The sequence below is a fragment of the Geotrypetes seraphini genome, chromosome 1 (genome assembly GCF_902459505.1).
Source record: "Geotrypetes seraphini chromosome 1, aGeoSer1.1, whole genome shotgun sequence".
Classification (NCBI taxonomy): Eukaryota; Metazoa; Chordata; class Amphibia; order Gymnophiona; family Dermophiidae; genus Geotrypetes; species Geotrypetes seraphini.
Window position 1 is genome coordinate 459,993,477 of NC_047084.1, and position 21,527 is coordinate 460,015,003.

At 47.0% G+C, this 21,527-nt stretch overlaps 1 protein-coding gene across 5 annotated transcripts in view; it reads left to right on the forward strand.

Moving 5' to 3' along the window:
- Window positions 1–21,527, forward strand: part of PLXNA3 (plexin A3) — a 479,210-nt gene that overhangs the window by 45,397 nt on the left and 412,286 nt on the right. For 4 of the 5 annotated variants that reach the window (XM_033922827.1, XM_033922819.1, XM_033922836.1 and 1 more), the window contains exon 3: window positions 1,085–1,267. In XM_033922827.1, coding sequence (XP_033778718.1) covers window positions 1,085–1,267 — 183 coding nt within the window. Of the gene's footprint in view, window positions 1–1,084; window positions 1,268–4,184; window positions 4,301–21,527 lie in introns of those variants that run through there. The other variant, XM_033922850.1, reaches the window with a different exon arrangement.

A 21,527-nucleotide genomic window follows, 5' to 3' on the forward strand; every position in this document is an offset into this window, starting at 1 on the left:
AACTAGTGTGTTTTCAGTCTTGGAGAATTTTTGTGTGTCTTATTTTTGAAATCTTGCTATGGTGACGTGGCTTTCAACTGTTTGTCCCATGTTATTTCTCTCTTCTGTTGGAGCTTGCAGTTCTTCAGTGCTCTGTAATTTGTACATTGTTGGCGGTTTTGGGCCCTGTGTCTAGTTGCTTAGTCTGCCCTGCTCCTTCCAGATCCTTTGGCTCCCTTGTGCCTCCTCCACCACTCCTCTTGTCTGAACTCCTGTCTCTCCTCCCTTGCTTCAGCACTTACCTATACAGCCCTTTTAAATTGGACTGAAGCTGTGCAAGGAGAGAAGGGAATCATTCTGGTATGTCTTAATTGAACTGCACCCCAGTTTCTGCACCTGGGGTAACTCCTTGGTGCTATCCTGGGCATGCCAGTGACCACAACGTGAGCAGCAAGACAATTTAGAATGAATTTAGAATGGATTGTGGGTGTATGCATTCATGTAACCACATCAGGGCTAATGAGAGACTGCGAAAGCCCCTAAGTATAACTCTCTGATAACTCGTCCAATGGCTGGATCGTGCACTCCCTCCCTTCCGAAACTCTAGTCTCTGGAGGCATTTGTGCAAGAATTACAGCCAAACCAAAGAGAGCCGAGATCTCAGACAAGTCAGCGAAAGCTGGGTGACGGGAGGCCTAGCCCAGCTGAGCAGCAAAGTGGAGGAGAAAACTGCAGAGCTCTGCTGTTTTTCTTTCTGCTTTTTTGGCCTCTTATGTGTGGGTATAGTTTTGCATGGATTGCAGACCAGGAATGTCAATAAGACTTCTTGGCAAATGTACTCGTTCTTCCTGTGCTTTGGCTCTAATCCCCAGTTCCGTCACTGGCTCTGTGACCTCGGGAGTCACTTGTCTCCTAGTGGCTCAGTCTACCTGAGTGCAAATGGGTAGTAACATTTTCCTTTTTCCCTGTTAAAAAAAAAACCAAAACAAAAAAAATTGCTTTTCTGTGCTGCTGAAATGTCTGTCTGTAAAAAAGTAAATTATACCAAGAGTGGGTTGGGAAAGGTGAAGCCACAGTTTCTGATTTTGTGTTTCCCTTTCTGCAGCCTATCCAGATTGGAGACACCTTCTGTGGCCTGGTCCTAAATCAGCCTCTGGGGGGTTTGCAAGTCATTGAGGGCATCCCCCTTCTGGAGGAGAAAGAGGAGGGCCTGGTCAGTGTGGCTGCCTACACCTATGAGGACCACTCTGTGGTGTTCATTGGAACCCGGACTGGCACCCTAAAAAAGGTAAGATGACCTTCACTGATGGGCTCTTAGTCTTTCACAAAGACCCAATGGCTTCTCTGCTTGCAATGTTAATGTCAATGGTATCATGCAACAAACAGCAGGAGCTTTTGAAAAATTAATGTTTTCTATAGTTGTATGGTTTCATTTTTTGCCATCTGTTTCCCTTTGAGATGTAGTTAGAATTTTGTGTCTGTGCTCAGGACAGACACCAGATCTGTGCCCATCATCCTCCTAGGCCTCTTTAGTTCTCTCGGTCCATGGCTTGCTATTCACTGCCTTGGTAGGGTTACCATATGGCTTCTGAAAAAAGGAGGACATCCAGGTTTTACTTTCATTGCTTTCAGTTGAAATAAAATCTGATGTATCTTATCTATCCTCTTTTCTTCCATTGCTTTCAATGAAAGTAAAACCTGGATGTCACAATCCATCCTCCTTTTTCTAGAGCCATATGGTAACCCTATGCCTTGGGTGGATTTCTTCATAAAGACAAATAATAAATCATCATAAATGTTCTTCAGCTGTTATGTCTCCTGTAACCAGCCTGGTTCTTTTATCAATGAGTATTCATTAGCTTGGGCACCTGCCTGAAATTTAGAAACTCTGCCCTTTTTGGGAAGCCAAAGTGGTTTGTGGTAGTAGCAGACAACCCACGTGTCTCCAGCTCTTCAGCACCCAATGAAGATAATAAAAGCAAAGTGATAACCTGGGATAAAGAAAGTGAATCCTTAACTGAGGAGAAGTGAAGGAGATGCATGCCATATGAAGCAAGTTGAATAGATATGGTGGTCCTTACGGTCCTCATTTGCTATCATGCGCTGACATCCAGCAGCTTGGTTTTACTTTTATTGGGGTGTAGTTCAATGTGCATTGCATTCTGTTTAAAAGGGGAATGAGAGAGGGGGGAGAGGTGCTAAGACCCATGGGGAAGGGAGGGAAGAGTGAGGGGAGAAGCTGGACTTGGAGGAGAGGAGAAATGCCAAATGGACAAGGAGACTCTGGCAAGAGTTCAGAGAAGACAGATGAAAGCAGAAACCGGAGATTGGAATCAACTTGAATGGAAAAATAGAATGACCAGACAGAAAAGATTTTAATTTTCTATTTGTTGATTAAAATGTCAGTTTTATAGAAAGTATGTCTGCCAGAACTATTGTGAACTGCCCGGAACTTCTGGTTGGGCGGTATATAAGAAAATAAATAATAATAATAATAATTATTATTATTATTGTTAGACATAGTTGGGGTCTGTAGGAAAGACCTCGCTCATTGACCTTTAATATCAGTCTTTGGGATGGGCCATCCTTGGCTTTTCTAGGGTTTGCTGAAGGTAGACTATTATATCATTGCCAGTGGAGATGTGGATAATCCACTGGCCTCAAGTCTACAGGCCGCCTCATGATATCACTTTTTCCTGCAGAAGCTGTGGACCTTTATCCACTTCTAATTCTATTCTTCTCCCAAAAGCTTTCTTTTGGCTTAGGGGAGAAGAGAAGGGAGGGTGTATGTGCATAACTGAGCAAGGGGACCTATGTGATAAGAGTGTACCCATAGTCTCCATCCTTCCTCTTACACTTTTCTTTAATAAGGAAACTCTTTGTGAGAAAGGGAGAAGCTGCTGTGGGTCTGGTCAATCCAGCCTCCCATTCCCTTCTGGCTGCTAACAGTGGCCTGTGCATGGCCCCTGCAGGCCGTTGGTGTCCCCGAGGACCCCTGAATTGACCCGCATTATAATCTCTGTTTTCCACCCTCAAAAAGAGAAGTGTAAGTCAACCCATAGCGGTAGGGCAGAATTTGTTTTCATGCTGCTGCAGGTTTTCTTCACCAAATTCTGTCCCCTCTCTTCCTTGGTTGGCTCGGGTCATAGATATCCAACAAGGTAAGTGCATTGGATTCAGAAATTTGTTCTTCAGGCTGCCATTGCCCTGAAATTGTTTGTTTAGCTCAGGGGGTGGGCAGTCGCGGTCCTCGAGGGCCACAACCCAGTCGGGTTTCCATTGTATGCAAATAGATCTCGTGCAGATTCGTTGTGGAAATCTTGAAAACCCAGACTGGATTGTGGCCCTCGAGGACCGTGGTTGCCCATCCACCCTGCTGTAGCTGATGCTAAGGCTCTTCTGTTGGACCGTCAGCTGCTGTTTAAGAGTTACAGAAGAGTTTGCACAAATCCGTTTCCCTGTGCCTTTCCTAGTCCTACCTGTAAGTAGATGGTAATGGTAGCATTGTTCTTTTGCAGGTTATTGATGGTTTGTTTGAAAGTGGTTCTCATTTATCTATTTCAGTTGAGGATGTAATTGTCTCTGATGTATTAAATAGGAAAGCATTTTATGCTTAACTAAAGGCATCGCATATAAATCTTTTTTTTTTTAAACAATCTGTCCCCTGAGATATGCTTACCAGTTTCTTATCAGCGAGTCTGTCCCTGTTTTTCCTCTTAGTGTGGTTGTCTTTGTTTTCACAAAAGTGATTAATAAGGACCTCCTGAAAGTCCCTGGGACTCCAGAGGACATCGCAGTTGTATAGCATTGAAGTTCCAGTTTTTAAAAAGTGCTAGTGCAGGGGGGGGGGAGCCAAAAGGTGGAAAACTGGTGATACTGTGGGGAGAGGGCTTTGACAGATTGTGGTGGCACACAGTGAGGGGCTTAGAGAGACTGGAGGTACGTGGTCTGGGGGTGGGGGGGAGTTGAGAGACACTGAGAGACTTGAGGATTTGGCAGTGTCATGGCCCTGCATGGGAATATAATTTGTCAGCTTTCAATCAGCCACTCTGGAACTAAAGAGGCCCTTGTTTAGAAATTAGTGGAGGAGCACTGCTCTAGGGAGAAGGACTGCTTTAAACCACTTAAGGAGCCCTGGGCAAACTTTTGTGTATGGGCTCTTTGTATTTTTCCATGCTGACCACCACTCTGACTTTTCCTATCAGGCTCTCTCCCACCCTGTTAATTTGATGCTGCTGGTCCACTGCTGATGGAAGGATGTGTGCACTTTATTCTGGACTTGTGTGATGGTATTAAGGGCGTTATGCTATAGGCAGGGCTGGTGCAAAGATTTTAAGAACCTGAGGTGACCCTAAAGTCATGCACCCCTCCAATTAACTCAGGTCCTTGGTTCCCCCTTCTGGAGATATAGATAATTTAACTAAACAGCTGTAATGATTCCACCACCAACGCTCCAGGAATAGTCATATAAAATGCATAATTGGACTTCATGAGATCAATAGTCAAAAGCCCTTATGTGGTCAGTGGCCGCACTGACCGCATTAGGCCTTTAAAGAAAATCCCAGCGGATCATATTCTAACCATAGAAATTGCTGTAAAGACAAAATTGTCCATACTGCAGGGCTAAAACTGACTTCTGCCTGAACATTTAGACACCTGTCTTCAGCACAAAGGGTATCTGAATGTCTGTGTAAAATGATATGCGTACCTGTATACATGAGTTTTATGCACCAGTCCTGCTGAATATTCACTCCATGCTTTTAAATAGTAAATTATTATGTGCTATATAATACAAACATTTCATAAATTAAATTAGTCTGCATCTGTCAACAGTGATTTTTCAGAGTAGATTGCAAAAATAAAAAATAAAAAAATCTATAAATTATGAATTGTAAGAAATTCATATTGCTTTGGTTGAAAGTAAATGCCTGGCTGACCTGAAATGGGATGTTTCCCCTTTGTACTTGCCCCAGAAAAAAATGTTCCATTTCTGTTGTCATCTCGGTAACAGATACAAAATATTTTCATTACCTGATAGCTCATGAAGGAACACACAAACCTGTAAAAAAAAATTCACTCAAACTATATAGCAAACTTGCCATCATCAAATGACTATGAACTGTATGAAAAAGTCTCAATGCAAATATTACAGAGGACCTTGGGAAATTAAAACACCTCCTAACTGGACAACAGAGGGGGTGATGTAGAAAAGCTCATGATAAAGCTGTAAGTGGATGTCTGAGCACACGACTTTTACCGTGAAGGTAATACAGCAGGATGCAAATTTTATGTGTGGTAAACCTGCAGCAAATGTGTGTGTTGGGGGGAGGGGAGTATGCCGGATGCATGGACACAAGGTTTCATGGTAAGCCGGCTTCTTGTTCACATGTCCAAACCAAAAACAAAAGTGTCAGCACAGTTGGCATTTAGTTTGTCTGTACCTAAATATACAGTAAGCCTTGCTCAAATTGTTTCCACTTGAAATTGTGAGAGACTTATATTTAGATGAAGAACTGTGTCACACAAACTTTTCGGCCGGTGGCACACTAAACCCGGTGCCCCGGCCAGAGGGTACCCGGAAGTGTGTGGACGTCGACACGATGGCATCGCGTGCATGCACGATGTCATCGTGTTGAAATCCGCGCAGGCTCAGAGGCCCTCCGGCTGCGATCCTGAAGCTGTCGCTTCAGTGGGAGGATCCTGGAGGAGGGGAGGTGCAGGGAGAGGAGGAGAGACACCGGCGACGAGGAGAGTCGTAAGCGCTGACTGACTATATATATTCTTAAGATTCAGTATTGGTCACTGTACCTTAAGAAGGATATGGCAATACTTGAGAGGGTCCAGAGGAGAGCGACACGAATGATTAAGGGCATGGAAAACCTTTCATACACTGAAAGATTGGAGAGGCTGGAGCTCTTCTCCCTGGAAAAACGGAGACTCAGAGGAGACATGATAGAGACCTACAAGATCATGAAGGGCATAGAGAAAGTAGAGAGAGATAGATTCTTCAAATTTTCAAAACATAAAAGAACAAGAGGGCATTTGGAAAAATTGGAAGGGGATAGATTCAAAACAAATGCTAGGAAGTTTTTCTTTACTCAGCGGGTGGTGGACACCTGGAATGCGCTTCCAGAGGACGTAATAGGGCAGAGTACGGTACTGGGGTTTAAGAAAGGATTGGACAATTTCCTGTTGGAAAAGGGGATAGAGGGGTATAGATAGAGGATTACTGCACAGGTCCTGGACCTGTTGGGCCGCCGTGTGAGCGGACTGCTGGGCACGATGGACCTCAGGTCTGACCCGGCAGAGGCATTGCTTATGTTCTTATGTGCCTCTCGCCACGAGAGGCACGTTCTATAAGCAGTCAGCCAGTGCCTTTCCTCCTTATTGGCATCTTGTTGGGGCACACCTAGAATCTGCCACAGCACACAGTTTGCGATAACAGGCACCATTATACGCTTTTACTTTTAGTTTCGTTCGGACAAGCCACATGTTTGTTACTTATCTGCCTTTAAAACTTGCATGAGCTTCTTTCTGCTTGCATAACAAGAGAAAACCAGAACCTTAATGTGAAAAAGAGATGAGAAATCTTCTCTGTAAGACCACCTGACCCTCACAGAAAAATTAATGCATTGTGTACAAGTTAAAAAGTGGGCAATGTATTCTCTGCATACTATGGAATATCTAAATTATCTCAGCAGCAGGAATTTTAATACAGTTTGCATCTGTGTCTTTCCTGCGAGTTAACACCTGCGCACAAGTCCTCTGCAGTCCTTGGCTCGTACAACTAGTGTTCAGCCCACAGTTGCTTGCGCCATTGGCCTCAGAGTAAGTTGAACTGCTAGAGATCCCTGCGCACACTAACAGACTCCCTCTACTGGGTCCCCAAAAACAGAACAAGTGACTATAAAACAGATATATAGACAGAAATGCAAAATTTAACAAGAAAAAATACCGCAGTATACAGGAAGCAGTGACTATATAAATTACTGTCATGTTAAAATAAACTATATCGTCACAAAATATCACCCTTTCTGTGTACTGGATTAGGGGGGATTTTGGTGCCGACAATGGGTTCCAACCACCCATCTGACCTGAACCAACGCCCCCCCCCCCCCAATTATTAAAAATATTCCCTGGTGCCTAGTGGCACCCATCCCTCCTTCCCCCATCTCCCAATCCTTCAAACCCTTATATCTTTGAAAGAGGCAGAAGCAATGGGCATTTGCTCCTGCCTTTAGCACTGCTGCAATCTTTGAAAATGGGGGCACCTGATTCTGTGTGGTGCATTCTGAGATGGAGCAAGTGGGGTCAGTCTGCCATGTAAGGAAACTTTTCCCTTGTAGGGTGGAGACTACCAAAGAAGGAAAAAATGTCCTTATTTGGCAGACTGACCCTGCTTGATGTATCCCAGAATGCACCATGTGGGGCAAAGGTGCTGCCATTGACAAAGATAACAGTGCCAAGGCAGTGCATTGTTTCTGCTTCTTTCAAAGGTGCAGGGTTTGGCTCTGGGAGAGGGTTCAGGGATGAGGTATGCTATTAGATTATAAGAGGGGCCATTTAACTAAAACTGTAGCAAAAGTGGCTTTAGCACACCCTTACTGCGGGTCTTTTCCACGTGCCAAGGCCACTTTTGCTGTGACCAGAAATAGGCAGATTTTCCTATGCCCAGAGTTAAAGGTCATATGCCAAGCAATTTAAAATGTAAGCCCTTACTGCCTTGTAGGCAGTAAGGGTTCCTGCACTATCTCCACGCTAATCAGCATGTGGCAGTAACTGCCCCGCGCTAACTGATTAACACTGTCACACCCACTCTCTACTACTACTACTACTACTACTATTATTTCTATAGTGCTGTTAGACATAAGAACATAAGGATTGCCGCTGCTGGGTCAGACCAATGGTCCATCGTGCCCAGCAGTCCACTCACAAGGCGGCCCTTAGGTCAAAGACCAGCGCCCTAACTGAGACTAGCCCTATCTGCAAACGTTCTGGTTCAGTAGTAACTTGTCTAACTTTATGTTGAATCCCTGGAGGGTGTTTTCCCCTATAACGGAAGAGCATTCCAGTTCTCTACCACTCTTTGGATGAAGAAGAACTTCCTTACGTTTGTATGGAATCTATCCCCTTTAACTTTAGAGAGTGCCCTCTCGTTCTCTCTACCTTGGAGAGGATGAACAACCTGTCTTTATCTACTAAGTCTATTCCCTTCATTATCTTGAATGTTTCGATCATGTCCCCTCTTTATCTCCTCTTTTCAAGGGAGAAGAGGCCCAGTTTCTCTAATCTCTCACTGTACGGCAACTCCTCCAGCCTTTTAACCATTTTAGTCGCTCTTCTCTGGACCCTTTTGAATAGTACCATGTCCTTCTACATGTACGGCGACCAGTGCTGGACGCAGTATTCCAGGTGAGGGTATACCATGGCCCGGTACAGCGGCATGATAACCTTCTCCGATCTGTTCGTGATCCTCTTCTTAATCATTCCGTTCACCCTTTTCACCTCTTTCAGTTCCTTGATTATTCTCGGATGGATGCCATCCGGTCCCGGGGATTTATCATTTTTAAGCCTATCAGTCTGCCTGCATACCTCTTCTAGATTGACCGTCAACCCTGTCAGTTTCCTATCTTCACTTCCTGCAGCGCTGTTCAGAATCACAAAGAAGAAAACAGTCCCTACAATCTAAACAGCCAAGACAGACAAACAGGATGATACAGTTAAGGGAAACGGTTAATCAGATGGCTGAGATGGTAGGCAGAGGAGTAGTGTTAAGGATTGAAGGCTAAATTAAAAAGGTTGGTTTTTCAGTCTGTTTTTAAACAAGGCTTTGCGGACAAACTCAGGTAATTTATTCCAGGTATAGGGGGCACTGTCCACCCCCCAACACACCCCAGCATATGGTGTGCGCATGTAAATTGGCAAATTTATCATGGGGTACCTCAGTGCATCCTGTGGTAAGCATGAGTTAGTGTTGGAGGCAGGGGGTCTGGTCATGAGGAGCAAGGTATGTGGGCCACTAGATTACTAAGGATATTTTGGGGTTGATTGATGCAGTGTCCTTCTAAGCTGAGCTGGAGTCCTCCAACTGCACTGCTACCAGTAGGGGGTGGAGCTTCAATATCTTGCTTCCAATCTCTAGGGACAGGCAGGTTCTCAGGGACAGGTAAGCGCTACAGAAATCTAAACTATTGAAAATGTGATAATGAAACAGCAACCTCCACTGTCAGGACTGTAGATGAATGACTCCCACTCAGCTTAGAAGGAACAGTGCATTGGGGGATATTAGTTTTTCAGCACCATGCAGAGAGGGAGCAGACTCTTCTGTGCTGCCTCAGACCTGGCAGTAATTTTCTCATGTTTTACCAGTGTTGTGCTTTCCAAAAGTTAGGATTACCAGATGGCTGGGAAAACCTGGACATGTCCTCTCTTTAGAGGATCTCCGGGTGCCCGGATGGACTTTCCATAACCCAGTAGTGGTTGCCGTACATGAAGAAGGACATGGTACTACTCGAAAGTGTCCAGAGAAGAGTGACTAAGATGGTTAAGGGGTTGGAGGAGTTGCCGTACAGCGAAAGATTAGAGAAACTGGGTCTCTTCTCCCTCGAACAGAGGAGATTGAGAAGGGACATGATCGAAACATTCAAGGTACTGAAGGGAATAGACTTGGTAGATAAGGACAGGTTGTTCACCCTCTCCAAAGTAGAGAGAATAAGAGGGCACTCTCTAAAATTGATTGAAAGGGAAAGATTCTGTACAAACGTAAGGAAGTTCTTCTTCACCTAGAGAGTGGTAGAAAACCGGAACACTCTTCATAGGGGAAAACACCCTCCAGGGATTCAAGACAAAAGTTAGACAAGTTCCTGCTGAACCAGAACGTAAGCAGGTAGGGCTAGTCTCAGTTAGGTGCTGGTCTTTGACCAGAGGGCTGCCGCGTGAGTGGACTGCTGGGCACGATGGATCACAGGTCTGACCCAGCAGCGGCAATTCTTAAAGCTCTGACCAGCTCCGTCTGCATCTGGAGGGCCTCCGAGCATGTGCATATGATGTCTCACACATCCACGTATGCTTGAGGCCCTCCAGACGCAACCAGAGCTGGTCGGGGAAGAAGAGACAAGGCCCTGTGGGGGTGGAACGGGGTGGGATCCATATGTCTGGGTTTCTGCTTCTGGAAATATGGTAACCTAACAAAACTTATTCTCATCAGAATAGAATAGCTAATATTTAACATTTGATTTAAATATGTTGTGTGCTGACGGTCACCACGTAAGGTAATTTTCACATCCAACCTGTTTTTGCATCATAGGCCCATGTATACCTCACAGTAATGTGCTCTGTACCCTCAGTAGTCTTCTGCATCATCTCCAAAATTTGCTTTGCTACCTGTTCTAGCCTCACCCTTCCCCTTCCTGTTCCCTGAAGACAAGGGGAGGGAGAGAGAGACTGGCTTGGGGGAGTAGACAGGCTCTTCTTTGAACTACATTGCGCTTAATTCACTCTAGCTTCACCCCCTCCAGTCCTGTTGCTTGAGGGGCCAGTGCAGGCGGGGAGAGCCTGACTTCTATTGCCACGCAATTCAGAGAGGTGTTTTTCACATAAGAGAGCACTGCAGGAATATATGCATAGGACACCAGCACACAGCAAATTAAAATGAAACTATTAGCTATTCAGTTCCGATGCAGAGAAATGCACGGAAGATTTTAAAGCTAGACACAATGCAGGAGCTTTGATACCACTTCAGAGGAGCTGTAGAAAGGTTAGATCTTATGCAGTACTGTCTATTTTGACAATTGAAAGAATCCCCCAGGCCCCTCTGCCCCTCACCACATACCTTGAAGATGCAGGAGCTGTGCCTGCCCAGGTACTGCTGTCTTCCAAAATGGTGATACTGAAATCGGAGCGAGTGGCATCACTCTGCCTTTTGACTTTATGAAGTGCACAGGGATGGGGCAAGGGGGTCGCCGAGGAGAAGGCATACTAGACTACTAGGGATTTTATTTTTTATGATGCGAGAATGGAGGGGTGCTGCTAGACTACCAAGGAATTTTGGGCCTGATTCTGTAAATGGCGTCTTAACTCCTCGGTTCTGTTCAGCGTGATTGTCAGTCAATCGCTAGATGCAGTTTATAGAGCTTAGCAGTGCCTAAGTGTTCTTAGGAGACATTAGACGTTAAAATCCGTAGGTGAACTCCATTTACACCAGGGTTGTCTTGGTGTAAATGAGTGCGCCTGAGGTAGGCGCCTAACTTAATCCATGCCCAAACAGTGAGCACTATATTTGTGGCGTCACAGATGGGTTGCCTATGACATCACCAGTGAGAGAGAATCTGACATTCGTGTATACGATTGTATTTATCTACTGTTGTGAACCGCCTAGAACTGATGGCAGGGTGGTATAGAAGAAATAAAATTATTATTATTATTATTCCGCACTTCCCTCCACCTACCAGAAAAGCCTCTTGTTCTATGGTTAACATGCGTGCAAAAAGAAGTTCCACCGCTATACTCGTAATTATACCTCGAGTGCAAAAATACTTAAATTTGGGATCAATCTGCTACCTGTCATTTTAAGAGGACCCCTAGTCATGTTTAAAAGGGTGAATTATGAATGTTCTTTTGTTGTCCACGCTGGAGGAAATTTGGGGTAAAGAATAAAGTCATTGTATTTCATATACTGCCTTCTATGGTACAATCAAAGCAGTTTTATATGCAAGTACTTTTTCTGTACCTAGTGACTTGTCCAGGGTTACAAGAACTGCAGTACAAATTGAACCCAGTTCCCCAGGTTCTCAGATCACTGCACTAAGGATTAGACACTCCTCCAATTAACTTAATCCACTCAGGATAAGGGGTCCAATACCATAAACTATCTCCTCTGGCCATCTCTCTCTGAATCTGTTTACTGTTTGTAAGGAAAATATCCTTCTCCTTCATTGCCGCTCTTCTCTAAACCTTTTCTAGTTTTGCTCTTTGCAGTTTGAGATGGGGTGACGAGAACTGCACGTTGACTGATAAACCAAGTATCACCTTTCCTTAACGCTGCTCCTCTTTGTATGTGTTGTACGCGATCCCGTACATCAGAGGGAATGTGCTACCGAGGTGGAGAGCGGCCTGCGAGGTTCACTACAGCTGGCCGGCGATCCTCAGCAGGCTGCTTTGAAGAGGAGGGCAGACGCGAACGAAGAGCAGCAGCGGCGGCAGCGGTTTGTTGTCTGGCGGGGGGCCTTAGAGTGAGTAAAGGCAGGAGGGGGGAGTCGCCGCCGTTTTCTCTGCGTCCATGGTCGCCAAACTCTGCATGCAGTAGTGTTCTGCTGGCACGGAGTTACAGATCACGGCCGCAGGAATACGAAGTTTGAAGTGTGCATGCGCGCTTAGGGTTTTATTATTAGTGATAATTTCTTTATCATATATTTTTTAATTATATTTTTAATTGTTTTATAAAATTGTTTCATATATTCTTTACATACTTTATATTTCATTTGTTTAGCAAATTAGTTCATACTTGTATAACAGTATGATTGTTACATGTCTTTATCTGTTTGCTTATTTTCTCAATACACAATAATGGTTATTACAGTACACTTCTATTGTGCTATACTCTTTATTGATTTTTATCCTTATGATTTAATGTTAAGTATTTTTATGGTTATCATTTTTATTGTATATGCTATTTGCGTACTTTTCTGTATATTTAGACTCCTGATACAGTTCTAGTGACTGAAACATGATTTGTGTTGTCACCCTTCTGATTATGTAATAAACTCATCCAATTGAACGCCATAGACCATTTTGGTTTCTTCGCCGCCTCTGCCATTGTTGTGACTTTCAAGATTCAATCACACCATTTACATGTATGAGGACCACAGCTCAACCAATAAAGTTGGAGCAGTCTCCATCGAGGGCTTTACACTTAGGCCAGTGATTTTATTTCCACTTTTTTTGTTCCATAGTTTACTGTCAGAGCGAAAAAAGTGGGAAATCACTGGACTAAGTGTATAGCCCTCGATGGAGATAGCCCTAGCTTAATTGGTTGGTCTGGGAACTTTTCAGCGGCTCCATGGTACTCTTCCTTTCTAAGGGCTAGATTCACTAACGACAACGATAGTGTCCCGACCAGTTTGCGACCCCCAACCCGATTCACTAACCTTACTCCCGATCCAATCCGCGCCCGCAAATGAGGGGGAATGGCATGCAAATGTAGGAAGGCAGTGATTCACTAACCAAAATCAGGAACACCGACTGGGCTGGCTGATCAACAAAGAAGCGACTGCTGGGGACCAGTCGATCACGTCCTTTCTGACTGCCCTGCTCTCTGCTGCTCTGTTCTCTGGCTCGTCTCCTCTGCTCTTGCCGCCCTGCTCTCTGCCCTGATTCTCCTACTTTGCTGCCTCGCTCTCTGCCCCGACTCTCCTGCTCTTGTCGCCCCGCTCTGTGCTCTGACTCTCCTTTTCTTGCCGCACTGACGCTGTGGTTTTAACCCATGGGTTTAAAGCGGGGCTGCACTACGGTGTGTTCTGTTAAGTTTGGATCATGCCGCAGTGCAGCCCCGTTTTAAACTCGCAGGTTAAAACCACAGGCACACGAATCAAAATAAAAGTAAAAAAAAAGCAATTTTGTTCACGGCGAGCGAAAGCGCATACGCAAACCATCTACAGGCAAAAAAGATGGTCTGCGCATGCATCAGGATCACTCTGTAGCGATCCGTGCGGTCAGTTGGGGGCATGACTCCAATCACCCCATTTGCATGAGGACGCGTCGTGAATCAGGCGCTCGGCAACCTCACAGATCGGATCGCTAACGGATTGGATCGGATCCTTGAGGTTAGTGAATCTATCTCTAAATAATTCCAGTATCCTGTTTGGGGGTGGTTTTTGCACCAGAGTGCAGAGAGATTTGAATGTATTGTCTACAGTAACTCCAAGATCTCTTCCTGAATGGTAATTTTAAAATGGAATCCAGCATCCTATAGCTATAGTTAGAATGGTCCACATTAAATTTCAGCAGCAGATGGTATTTTCAGCAGATGGTATTTTTAGAGCTTACGATACGTCTCTTGCAGCTTTGAGTGACATATAAAGCATCCCCATAAAATAATCCACATGAGCCGGCCCCTTGGGCGATGAGAGACCACTGCTCTTTAAAAATAAAAATGCATGTATGAATAGTATATAGGTATACGTGTATGTGTGTGTGTATGTCATATAGATATACACACACTGCTTTTTTAAAATGAGAAAATGTTCCTACACACACAAAAATCTATTTCTGGAAAAAATGATTTGTATATCTATTTTCTGAGCCATTTGGTAGCTCTGTGTTGTAAACAGCGTCTGTTCAGCACTCAGACTGAGCTGATGGTGTACAGGCAGATCAACAACATCTGGAGAAGAGAACCTGGAAGCCAAGACTTGCTTTGCTTGGATTTGTTAATAAAATACCTTTTTGAGCAGCGCTATCCCATCTTTTTATTTTTGACTCCATTGGGGGACGGAGGAGGAGACTGAGCCGATGTGCTTCTGGAGAAGTGAACCAGGCTTTATCTCGTATGCCCACTGGGGATTTTTATTTGAAAAAAAGAACTCAAGGCCAGCAGGAGCCTACACCTTGGTCACAGTGGGGTGGGGGGGGGGAGGGTGGAAGAGGCCCCAGTTAGTTTCAAGTCTGTGACCTGGGGTGACCTTGCAGAAAATCAGCACTGATGGAGTGTCCTGGCAGGTAGGTTTGGCATCGCTGAGAAATAAAGTAGGGTCTGTAGGGGGAGCAGAATATCTTTTGGTTGGAGGGGGGCAAAACAAAACCAACCTCTGGCCCCTCTTCTGAGCGCTCTAGATGCTGTGTTGGGGCAAGATATTAGTATGGCCATTCAGTTGCCTGTGGTGGTCTTTGCAGCATCATATGCACAAAGTACAGGCCATGTATGGAAGCTAGTTGGGAAAGGAGTAAGGAGGGGCGCTGTGATGTCCCCCTGATTGGAGGCAGATCAGAAAATCTGTTTTTGGCGAAGTGTTGAATTTGCATGTATTCTTTTGCTACACATCCATCAATCGTTGTTGTGTAAACCTGCATAGAGCCTGTCCCTGCTTCCTGGAGCTTACTGTCTAGTGAAGAGACACCATCAAGGCCAATAAGAGGCTTCAGGAAATGTTTATTATAGCAAACATGGTTCAGTTCAACAAGGCTCTGATCAAGGAGAGCTAGGGTTTAAGGTTTCCGTGTGTGCGCGCCTCAGTTAATTTTTTGCTTTGTGTTTTCTTAAGCTTTATTTGTTTGGATAAGTGCAAACCTCTCCTGGAACTGATTTTCAGCAGCACTGTTTATTTAAATCCCAGTTTTTAAGGTTTCTGTCCCCCCTCGCTCTCTTTTTTTCTGAAAGGTATAAAGTTTCCTCTGAGCTTGGCATTGCAAATTTAAGACTGCTGTATGCATTTGACAAGACCAAATTTAGGTGTATTGTATTGCTGCTTAAAGACAGAAAACTGAATTCTGAATGGATATGGAAGGTGTGAATGGCCCAAGGTGAAACCCTGACTGGACACTTCTGCTCACAGGTTTCAAATTTATGCTACGTGAACCCACTTTCACATATTCCATGAGAGAAGCACCTGTTGGACAGGACATACTGGGGCTTTCAAAGCATCAGTTGGACCCAATATAGGAAGTTGGGGGGGGGGGAAGGCAGGGAGCATGCTCGAGTGCTGCAGCTTTCACCCTATTGGCAGATTAGCACTGCAGGAGTCTGAGAGGGGAAGGGAGGAACATCCCCCACATACTTGGCCAGCTATTACTCCCTCAGTTTTTCTTCTAGTTTCCATGCTCCTACAGGGTCCAGCCTGTGCCAATGAACTAAAGACTGACTGTCTTGGCAGTGAACAAAAATTCTGAGACTGCCACTGTCCAGTAGTACTGCCCGATTCGCGATTCAAATTGATTCACTGATTCACTTTGGATGAATCAATTCGAATAGATTCGTTTTTACAAAAAAAACCAAACTCACCAATTGGTTGGCACCCTTGCTAGAGGGGCTTTCCCGCTGCTGCTGGAGTCCGTCCATCTAATGTAACTTTCGGTTTTGTGAAACCGGAAGTTACATCAGAAGCAAGGACTTTAGCAAAGGGAGTGCTAAAAAGTAGTAGTAAGTTTTAAAAAAATAGTAATAATGAAAGGTCCCGTCCTTAATGCATGCTAGCGAGAGAAAGCTGACTGTTCCTCTGTGCATGCGATCCCAGACGCAGAAAGTAAACGCGACTCTCCCTCCCCCTGGTTCTGACCTGCAGCCGCCAGTTTTCTCGCAGCCCAGGCCGACTGCATGGTTTTCAACCAGATGCAGCGCTGATTGGGGGCTAGTAAAATGGAGGCCATCTAGGCTGCCGATGCTGCTTTTCAGTGTGCTTCACTCTCGTCTCTCTTCCTGTTGGCTATAAAATGCAGGAGCTGCTCCTCCCTCCAGCTCCAGTCAGGCCTATGTAAAGGGCTTGGGGTCCTCAGGGTTGGGAGTCTTCAGTTGAACTATCCTCGCCACCCATCGAGATTTTGATAATTAAAGTAAAAAAACAAAACTGCATGAGGCTGCCAGAAATCCCAGATTGGTCTGAAGGATCCACCCTGGAACTGGATAACTTGATAGGTCTCATGCTGTTTCTTCACTAGGGTGGAGGGGGTAAGATGGATGGTGGAGAGGGGATGGACTTGGGGGAGATTATGGAGAGGGGGGATGGACTTGGGGGAGATTATGGAGAGGGGAGATGGACTTGGGGGAGATTATGGAGAGATGAAATTGGGGGAGATCATGGAGAGGAGAGATGGTGGGAGGGATGGACGAAATAATGGATCTAAAAACAGGAGAGGGAGAGAGATGGTGGACAATAAGATTTAGGGAGGGAAGGAACAGAAAGGGAGAGAAGTTGGATACAAGGGATGGTGTAGAGGGGGGTAGAGATACTGGTTAGGAGGGTTAGGTTGGGAAGAGAATGGGAGAGATGGTGAACCTGGGGTGGTGGGGAAGGAGGGAGAGATGCTGGATGAAAGGGTAGTTAAGAAAAGGAGAGATGCAGCTGCTGGGATGGTGACAAAAAAAAAAGCAAAGATGCCAGATCTCCAGGGGAGGGAAAGGAAACAGAAGGGGAGGACATAGATGGGAGATGGATGGTTAGCACCGAGAGAAGAAAATGACAAATGAGCAGGAGACCCTGGCAAGCAAGTTATCGGAAGACAACCAGAGTGTGGGACCAACATGATTTGAATAACGACCAGACAACAAAAGGTAGAGAAAATAATTTTATTTTCTGTTTTGCAATTTACAATATGTCGGATTTGAAATGTGTATCCTGCCAGAGCTGGTATTAGACCGCGAACGTGAGCTAGGATTTAACAGAGGGAGGAAAAGTCTTTTTTGTTTATTTTGTTTACACCACAGTGCCAGTGTGGGTAGGAGAGGGCAAAGGGGTTGAGGAGGCTATAGAAGGGGTGAAGAGACTATAAAATAAACCCACCAGGATGTTTGAAAAAAACCAAACATCCAATTGGGCAGAAAAATTTAATTGAATCGAAAAATCGATTCAATGGGCTTAATCGAATCAATATTTTTTTCCTGAATTGGGCAGCACTACTGTCCAGACTAAACGATCTGCAGCCTGTGCTTCAGAAACTCGTTCTATCCTGGACAAAATGTCCTGACTTAGGGCAAAGTTCTCAAAACATTAACACCGTCGCTAAACTGTTTTCCAGCGGTTTAGCCTACATGCATTTTAGCGGTGGATTATCAAAACGGATTATCTCTGTCTTTAGCGAGCTTTATAGCGGTCTCTGACACTGACATGCAAATGGGCTTTTCAACATTGAAATGAGCCCTACGGTAGATTCTTAAAAATCACCGAGTCATTTTCAAAGAGCAGCATTGGCTTTTGGTGACAAAAAGCAGCAACTGGTCCGGGGGTGCCATTACAGTGCCAGCACTTCAGTTTTGACACTGGCTAATGAAGGTAAAAGAGTATATATTTTTAATGGAGGGTAGTAAAATCACGCTTCTTTTTGAGTTTTTGGGAGAGACGGGCATGTTTCATGCGCGCTTGTTAAAAGCCAACATTTCTTCTTGAGGGCTTATATGATACCCTTGTCTTGTTTTGTTTCTGGCTGTGGGTTGTGATTAAATTTTACATTAAAAACAAATTACAAGATTTATCTGAATTATAGTAGTTTTTTTGGAAAGAAAGGCATGTTTTATATGCGATTGATAAAAGTCGAAGTTGCTTCTCCCTTTCTCTTCCCTCCCATTTGTCCAATAGCTCTTGCATGCCTATAACTGACACACTGCTTATCCCAGGACAAGCAGGCATGATATTCTCACATGTGGGTGACGTCATCTACGGAGCCCCGGCGCGGACAGCTTTTCAAGCAAACTTGATTGAAGTTTCAAGTTTGCACACTGCACCACGCATGTGCGTGCCTTCTCGCCCACTAGAGGGCGCATCCCACCTCGTGGTCCTCAGTTCAAATTTTTCCGCGGAGCAAGAAAGCCCTGTGGATCTGAGCTCCAGTGTTTTTGCCTTCTAGCTGCCGCATTTAGTTTGTTTTTCCCTTCGAATTAGTTCGCGGTACTGTTTTCCTTTCGTTTCTTTTCAAAAAAAAAAAAGTCTTTCGTTTTTCGTCGGGTTCCGGGGGCTCCCGGAAGCCGTGGCCGCGGGACGTCGGTACGTTCCCGGCCTTCTTCTTTTTCTTCGTGGATGTCCCGTCCTGTTACGGGATTCAAAAAGTGCAGCCGGTGTGAGAGGTTGCTTTCCATCACTGACCCTCACCGGTGGTGCATTGTCTGTCTTGGGCCCGAACATCCGACAGACTCGTGTGATCGCTGTGCTACCTTCCAAAACAGGGCCCTCCGTCGCCGTAAGGCAAGAATGGCCGAATTGTTCGCCGTCGACGCGCCGCCTAAGGCCTCGACGTCGGCCTCGGCTTCGGCCCCGGCCTTGACCTCGGCCTCGGCGTCCTCGGGGGCCTCGGCCTCGCCTCGGCCCTCTTCCTCGAAGGCGTCGTCAGTGAAGCAAGCTTCGGGTAAGTCCTCTGTTCCATCCCCTTCAGCAAAGAAGCCATCCTCGAGTCAGGCCAAGGCGGGTGGGTCGACCCCGGCCCCGCATCGGACCTCGACTCCGCACACCCCGAGGGAATACTCGAGACCGAGGTCGCCCTCCAGGGAGTGTGCCCCGGACTCGGAACTCCCCACCTTCGTGGGGATTCCGGCCTTCCAGGATCTCCTCCGAGCACTGATCTCATCGGAGCTGTCGGGAGCCCTGGAAGTGTTGCAGCGTGCTGCGGTTCCGGCGGCCTCGACCTCGGCCTGGACGCCTTCGGTCTCGGAGGCCCCGGCCTCGGCTCCCTCGGGAGCCCCGGCCTCGGCGACCTCGGTCTCGGGTACTGGGACCCCGTTCACCTCGGTCTCGGCCCCGCCCCGGACCTCGACCTCGGGGGAACCCCCTGAGCGGAGTGTAAGGCCCAAAGAAAAGTTGCGCAGAGTGCGCCGTCTTTCCTCCTCTTCCTCCGGGTCTTCCAGACACGCCTCGCCCTCGACGCGACCTCGGACGGGGCGTCGATCGAGGAAGTCTAAGAGGCCCCGAGGCTCGCCTCGGCGCGACCGTTCCTCGTCGTTCGGGGGCGAGGCGTTGCAGGTGTCGGAGTTGCGACTCGACAACCCGAGGCTCCTCCGCTCACCCCATGGGAAGTCTTCCCGGGCCGCCTCGCCGAGGAAACGGGAGAGTGTCCCACGAACCCCGGGGTCCTCACCCAAGGGTTCTGCGAGGAGGATAACTTCCCCTTCCCCCTCGAGGGCCCTCGAGAGGGGATCCTGGGATTCGGGATCGGTTAGGGATCCTCATTATTCCCATGAGGCCTCTCCCCTCTCCTCGGTGGGGCGGTCGAGAACCCCCTCTCCCCAGGCTAGGCCGTCCTCATTTTCATCCTTCGTTCAGGACATGGCCCAAGCCCTGGGGATTGACCTGATGGTAGGCTCTCGGTATTCCAAAGAATTTTTGGAGGAACAGGACCTCCCCATTCTTCCTAGGGAGGTGCCTAGACTCCCTCTCAACAGTGTCCTTCTGCAAACCTGGCTGAAGAACTTGTCAAACCCTCTTACAGTCACGTCTGTGCCTTCAAAAATGGAATCGAAGTATAGGACGATTCCCCCTAAAGGGTTCGATAAGGCGCAGCTCTCACACCAGTCTCTTCTGGTGGAGTCTGCTCTTAAAAAATCACAGCCCTCACGGGTTTCTGCGGCGGTTCCACCAGGCAGGGAGGGGCGGACCCTAGACAAGTTTGGCCGTCGCCTCTATTCAAATTCCCTGATGGCCACCAGGGTTCTAAATTACGCCTTCACCTTCTCCTCCTTTTTGCGTGGGATGGTGAAGGACCTTCCTCAATATCGAAACTCGTTCCCGGACTCCCAAAGAGCAGGATTCGACAAGTTTATGTCCAACCTGTCTCAATTGCGGTTGTACCTATTCCATGCAGTGTACGACGCCTTTGAGCTGGTTTCGAGGGTGTCGGCCCTCGCGGTGGCCATGCGCCGCTTGGCCTGGCTTCGCACCCTCGACATGGACCCAAACCTGCAGGAACGCCTGGCAGACTTGCCTTGTGTGGGGTCCGAGTTATTCGACGAGTCATTGGATGCGGCGACCAAGCGCTTGTCGGAACAGGAGCGCTCTCTAGCATCCCTGGTCCGCCCCAAACCTAGGCCCCCGCCGCAGAAACCCTTTCGGCCTCCGCCGCGCCGATACCCTCAGAAGTCGACCCCGGCTTTCTCGAGACCGCCTCCGAGACGTCCGTCTCAGCGAGGCAGAGGGGGACAACCCCAAGCCCCTGCGCAGGGCCCTTCTAAGCCAGCGCCTTCCTTTTGACGGGCTGAGCGGACGGGGCGGGTTCCCCTCCGCACTTTCTCAGGAACCCCTTCCTATCGGGGGCCGTCTTCGGTTCTTCCGGGAGGCATGGACCGGGATTACCTCAGGCGCTTGGGTGCTCCGGATCGTCTCCGAGGGCTACTCGCTCAACTTTGTGTCCTCGCCGCCGGACAGTCCCCCAAGTTTAGTCCCCTGCAACCGTTCGCAGCTACCGACCCTTATAACCGAAGCCAAAGCCCTCTTGAAGCTTCGGGCGGTCGAGCCGGTCCCCAAGGACCAGTGGGGTACGGGGTTTTACTCCCGCTACTTTTTGGTCCCCAAAAAGACCGGGGACCTGCGCCCCATACTGGACCTCAGGAAGCTCAACAAATTCCTGGCCCGGGAGAAGTTTCGAATGCTATCTCTCCCGGTTTTGTACCCCCTCTTGGGGGAAGGGGACTGGATGTGCTCCCTCGACCTGAAGGAAGCATACACCCATGTTCCGGTGCACCCCGCCTGTCGAAGATTCTTACGATTCCAGGTGGGGGACCTCCACCTCCAGTACAGGGTATTGCCCTTCGGCCTGGCCGCGTCCCCACGAGTATTCACGAAGTGCATGGTGGTGGTTGCAGCAGCCCTCAGGTCACGTGGACTCCATGTGTTCCCTTACCTGGACGATTGGCTCATCAA